Source organism: Cynocephalus volans, chromosome 14 (genome assembly GCF_027409185.1).
Source record: "Cynocephalus volans isolate mCynVol1 chromosome 14, mCynVol1.pri, whole genome shotgun sequence".
NCBI classification, from domain to species: domain Eukaryota; kingdom Metazoa; phylum Chordata; class Mammalia; order Dermoptera; family Cynocephalidae; genus Cynocephalus; species Cynocephalus volans.
In genome coordinates, this window is record NC_084473.1 from 61622688 (window position 1) to 61628819 (window position 6132).

Genomic DNA, 6132 nt, shown 5'->3' on the forward strand with positions numbered 1-6132 from the left:
ACACCTGCTCAGTTCCAAAAGGTATGAGAGATCTCAAACATAAAACCATTAGAGGAGAAAACAGAAGACCAAAATCCATATAAAGGAAGGGTAAATAAAGCTAGCAAAAACCTAGACTAATATGGCTACCTTAATTAAGCAATAATTGTAGCTGTAAGCTTCCAGACAGTGGCAGCAAAAAATAAGCAACAACAAAAAAGCCATCATAGCAAGCTCTGTAACTCAGACAGAGAAAACTTCTTCTCTTCACTAACGTTTAAAAGGAATTTTTCAGATGGGTCAGACGTTGAACAATATAATGGACAGTGTCAACAATGGCATTTTACACAGCCCATGTGGACGCTTTCTTCTGGGGCATTTCATGCTTCGTGCCAAGGTCATCACATTAAAAGTAACCGCTAGAAGCCCCCATTTCTGCAGTGGCTAAGGCACCAAGGCTTTCCCAAATATCCATTGTCTCAATGGGCTTCTGACAGTAGTGGAGGCAGCAGTTGCGTGCTGAATTTGCTCTGAAAGCCTGAAATGGAGATATTTACTTCTCACTGGTGATCCCACCTGAAATCCTTCTGCTTTGGATAGCAGCTAAGGTAGGATGCAAAGCTGACATGCTGCTATGAAAAGGGACAGACCAGGCCTGTACTCTCAAGGGTGGAACCAGGAACAAGATGTAGAGTGGTCAGACATCTCTCCAAGAACCCCAAGGCCAGAGCACAGCAACCACCCTCACTGCTACTACAGCTACTCACACGTGCAGGTACAAACGAGGACCTATAAAAATACCAGTTTTATTGGCCAAGTTCAAAAGGGAGCAAGCATATTCCTTCCCCTCCATATTTCAGCTGTAAAAGCACAACTTTTTCCCATTTCAAGACACGGTATATGAAGGCAAAGCAAAATGTCTAAAATAGACCAGCAGATGCGGTGGGAGGGCAGCATCATGCACAACGGCGGGTTCCTTTGCAGCAACGAGTGTCTGGCAGATCAGGGGTTACAGCAGTCAAAGCTCCCTGGGGACCCACAGGAAGGAAATTCCCTTTCCCGAACACCAGCCCCCCTCCCGCCCAGCCTGGCAACAGCAGACGCCAAAGGATAAAGGGGCATTTAAAAAAAGTGAGTAGATTTCTTGCAGTAGAACACAACATTCTGTCACTTGCCGAAAGATAAGACCTCCAAGCCTCCCCATCGCCCAGCCTGGGGTCACTTTCTCTTTCTGCACTTTTGAGTCTCAATGCTCGAGGGGGGCAAAAGACCCGGGGCCTCCGGAGCTCGCTGCCTGCAGCCCCTATTCCTGGCACTGACACGCGTGGGGTCTCCCTCCAGGGCGCGTCCCCACGGCTGCGGATCGGCTCTCTGCGCCCAAGCCGGCGCCACAGATACCTTGGCTAATGGCAGAACTGAATGAAAGGAGCCGAGGCAAGCTCCGGATTTATGAATGTGCAGGGGAGGAGGGGAGGGATATCATGTGACAATAAAGGAGAGCGTCTTATTCACAAAAAAAAAAAAAAAGAAAAAGAAAAGAAAAGAAAAAAGAAAAAAAGTGGCTGGTGGCGGGCGCAGCCACTGAGCAGCAGTGGCGGCTGCCGTGCAGTGACCGCTCGGACCCCAGGCCGGAGACTCGAGGCGCGGGGCCCAGTGGCCCCGCCCCCGAAGCACCCAAGGTTGGAAACGCCTCGGGCGGGGAAGGGAAAATGACAAACCGGACCTTGCGACCGCGAGGGAGCTGCACCTTGGCCAGGGGCTGGCGGCCTGAGTCCCGCGCGGAGCGGCCCTGGAGCCCTCCGGCGGAGCGCCCGGAGCATTGTTCCCCTCCGGCCTGCGGGCCGGGCACACGCCTGTACACACGCGCGTGCACACACATGCACACTCCTCGGGCCCGCCCCCCGAGCTGCCCCGGCCCCGCGGGGCGCGTGTGCCGGCCCACAAGCGCGTGCACACACACTCACAAGCGCCGCGGGACCCCTCGGGCGACTGCAGCACGCCCGCCCGCGCGGGGACTAGGGCGCACCAGACCCCCGCGCAGCCCGCGCCTATCCTCCGCTCGCTGCACCGTGTTTTTTATGAATGAAAATGTGGTATGCAAATGAGAGCGATTCAAGAAAACGAAATGGCGGAGCCTGGGCCCCAGTGGGCTCCGTGGGGCGGGAGTCAAAAAGTCACCATGTAAAAACCCACCGACCCCAGGAAGCCGGACTGGGGGTGTCAGGTCTTCCGCTCCGGCCGCCGAGGAATTTGGGGGGGTGGAACGTGAGTCCCCGGAGAGGGAGCAGGGACCGCCCCGAGGTCACCCGCGCGCCCTTGGCCCCAGCAGCGGCCACCAACCCGCCGACCCTAGGTGTGCCCCCCCCGGCCCGCGGCAGTTTGTGCCCCCTCCATACTTCAACAAGGAGGGAATCTCGCGCCCCAACCCCGACAGGTCAGCAAGTCGCTGCACCCCACGCCAAGTTCACCCAACGAGCGTCCCCGCCCGCGTCCTCAGCCCCGGCCCCCACGCTGCTCCCGCGGGGCACCCTTGTCCCACCTCGCAGCCAAACTTACTCGTCCGGGTGTGTTTCTTCAGTCATTTTCTTGTTCACCTAGACGCCTGTCCCGCGGCGGGCAGCTTTGCTCCCTTCATCTTCCTGTCCGCTCACCCCCCTTCTTCACATCTCCGGAGATCGCCTGATTTGGGGAAGGGGGGCGGCTACAGATGAAGGGGGCGCCGCAGGCAGAAGGGGAAGCAGGGCTGCCGGAGTGCGGGGTGAGGTGAGGGGGAAGGGGTGCAAAGGCAAGCTGCGGGGGGACTGGGCACCGCAGCGCCAAGGCGGGCGGGGGCTCCGGGGGCTCGGGAGCGGGCGGAGGGGGCGAGATTTGGGCAGGGGACGGCGGCGGGAGGGAGCAGGAGAAAAACAAGCGCGCCTCGGGGCGGCGGGGACTGCTTAGAGGAGGAGCAGAGGGCCGGCCGCGGGTGGGGGCTCGGTCCAGGGTCGCCCCCGGGGGGCCGGGCCAATCACGGTTCCGGGGAGCGGTCTGCGGCCGGGGGAGGTGCGCCTGGGAGGCGGTGCAGGGCGCCCCGTGCGAGCCCCATCTCTCGACTCTACCGATTTACTCCATATTGGATTCTCACCGCCGCCAACAGGAGGAGGAAGTAGGGCGGAAGCGATGACGTCTTCCCAGCGGCCAGAGGTGGTGGAGTGCAAAAAGCTTCCTACTTGCGACCGAGAAAAAAAAAAGGGAGAAGGAGGAAAAAAAAAAAAAAAAAAAAACTTTGTCCCGCCTACTGAGCATGCCCGGCTTCCTTCGCCCCCTCCCTCCCTCCCGGCTTCCACTCCCGGAGGAGCTGCGGAGCGGAGTTGTTTGCGCCGCGCCTGTCTAGCTCCGAATCCTCCGCGGCCAGGGCTCCGGGTTTTAGGAAGCCCGAGAGGAGGGAGGAGGCGGGAGCGGGGGACTCGTACACATCTGGCTCCCGTTTTGTGCCCTCCCTCCTTCCCAACCCGAGGATTAAAAATGGGGGGCGGGGAGTGGGCGGAGACGTGGAGCTCCAGGGAGGGGGTGGAGTTAACGGCAGGTGGGGTGCGGGGGCTCGGAGGAACAACTCCCCCACCATGGGGTGGGAAGGGAGGGGCGGCGCAGGTGCCAGGGGCTGCCCTCTCCACTTAAACCCAACCAAGGGAGGGGGTTAGACTTTGCCAAGGTTCTGAATGGCAGAGGATTTCTAGTTTCACGTGACTCTTGTGTTCCTTTTTGTCTTCACAGAGGAACAGGCGTTTTTAAGGAATCATTATTTGTGCATAGAAAAATAAAAGGTAAACCCGACAACCCAGAAATTTTTGCATTTCAGCAGAAATGATGGAGTTTCTAGCGTTAAAAAGTAACCCCAAATGTATTTTTTAGTTTATCCAATAAATCTCTCTCATGTTGGTTGAGGATGGCTCTTGTCTCAGGCTTTTGAAGGCCACAGTTACTTTGCCAGAGGAAGCCAGCCCAGTGGGCTTTGGCACAGGGAAATGGGGAGCTCCTCATCACCTCCCTCCCTTATTTTTCACTACTTTTCGTTCCTTGGCCTGGGACCTGCTCGAGATTTTCTGGGTGGGCCATGCTTTCCAAAGCAGCACTGTCTGGGGCAGGACTGGCTTCCTGGGCATGCAATGCACTCTGTGCAGCTGCACAGCGATCTGTGCTTGGTTTCATGCCCCTAAGTTGCAGCCATAAAATTCTTGGTGGTTTTTGAACAAGGAGCTCTGCGTTTTCACTCTACACTGGGTCCCACAAATTATGTAGCATTGGGTATTTCCTTCTGCCCCTTCCTGCTCTCCAAGCATAGTAGACTTTTTCTTCCTCCTGAATGTGCCATGAGACAACCCAGAGATTTTATCTAAATAGCAACCACTGAACAAATTAAGAGAAGATTAAATACATGCCTCAAATATAGTACACCTAAAAGATATATGCATATGGGGAGCCACAAGTGCTCCAAAGATGGTACAAGTTTCACCTTGAGTCAGGGAGAAACTGGTGGTTTACCCTAGGCTTCCTGCTTATCACAACCACGATCCTTGTGGACATGCATTGGGGTTCACCCAGCTTTGATGCTGAGTGCTGGTGATGTGTGGTGGTGAGAAGGGCACTAGACAGGAGATGGAACATCTGGTTTCTGCTTTTCTTCTAGCAGCCCTGAAATCCTGAGTGGAGCTTTTAGCAATTCTTCAATTTCTTTATAAAACAAGAATAACAAGGCCAACTTTTTCTTTCCCAGTTTTTGGGGCCATTGAGAGTTTGTGAGAAAGTACTAGACAAAATGAAATGTATCTTTGTTCTTTAAATCCCCGTATTGCTAAGGTATCTACCCAGTTCTCACTTTTGACCATTGTTGCTCTTCTCCTTTGAGGTGCTAAAAGAGATCTCACTCTCAGTCATTCTTAAACTTCCAGGAATACAGGCTTTTATCCATGTCAAAATTATCCTCACAATGGGCATCTCTGGCTCCACCCTCCAGTTTCAAAGTGCCCAAATGGCAAGGTGGCAGGTGAGGTGATTATTAATTTCTCCAGGTAGGTAAGCTGTATGGACAGACTGAATTGGTGTTATCACCAGTCACGTCGCCAGCTCTCTGCTAATAGCAGTGAAAGACTGGCAGAGCCCATGGACCAGGCAGTCAGAGGAACAGTGGAAAACATTCTAAGGTCCAGGAGTCACAAAGTCCCCACCGGAATCTTCTGGCGCCAGACTCCAGCTGGGCCATCTCGGGCAGATCCTCAGATTCTCTGAGCCTTAGGTTCAGCATCTTTTGTGTCAGAATAATATGCACAACATAGTGTTGCTGTAAGATTAGATGAGCTATACAGTGATGGTACTGTGTTAACCACATTGCAAATACGAGATTCCTCACAACCCTTTCCTCTCTAGTCAGGGGGATCACCAAGTATTCCCCTCTACTCCCTGTCCATCGTGCTCCTTTAAAGAAAGACTTCCAGTTCTCTTCTGCCTTGTTCATCACCCAAAAGGGGCCCTTTGATGGAGACGTTACTAGCAGGTCACTTCTTGGGCCTTCCCATCAATTTCTAACTGTGCTTCAGGCTAGTCTGATTCCTGCATCTCCATAGAATAAACGGAAATATTGGTGAATAACACAGATATGTTTATTGATCTGAATATCAGGGTGTTATCGATATCCACTGGATTGCTACTGGAATGGGGTATCACGGATTTAGGGCTTTAATTTATTGACACTGCTGAAAGACTAAAGATCCACATCCCAGTCTCTCCCCACAACCAACAAAACAGGGGGCAGGCTGCTCTGAGCACGATTAAATCAATAATTTCAGACTCAGTAAGATCGTAAAGCTTCAGAAGTAATATCGATCTACTCACAACTTACGCAAACCCAGCGGAGCACCCAGCAGGCCCCCCACCTACCTGCCTCTCAATTCCGAGTCAGGGGCGGGGGAGCGTCCCCCCCCCACCCCGGGTCCATCCCGCTGGCCGCCGGGAAAGCCCGGAGCGCGGAGCCGGAGCGACCCTCCGAGGCCGCGGGACGGGCATGCTCAGTAGACCCGCAGGTCCTGTTTCACTCGGAAGCCGGCCACGGCCCCCACCGCTCCCGCCCAACTCGGGCGCCTGGAGAAGCGGACATTTTAGCCTCCTCTGCAATCCGCT

At 54.5% G+C, this 6132-nt stretch overlaps 1 protein-coding gene across 2 annotated transcripts in view; it reads right to left on the reverse strand.

The window, feature by feature from the left end:
• The window catches only part of SPRED2 (sprouty related EVH1 domain containing 2), a 111433-nt gene extending 108242 nt beyond the window's left edge, over window positions 1–3191 (reverse strand). Inside the window, exons 1-2 of one of the 2 annotated variants that reach the window (XM_063078318.1) lie at window positions 3104–3191; window positions 2536–2658 (exon numbers count right to left, since the gene is read on the reverse strand). In XM_063078318.1, coding sequence (XP_062934388.1) covers window positions 2536–2561 — 26 coding nt within the window. In that variant the 5' untranslated portion in view covers window positions 2562–2658; window positions 3104–3191. Of the gene's footprint in view, window positions 1–2535; window positions 2659–3077 lie in introns of both variants that reach the window. The other variant, XM_063078319.1, reaches the window with a different exon arrangement.
• Window positions 3192–6132: the final 2941 nt, after the last annotated feature.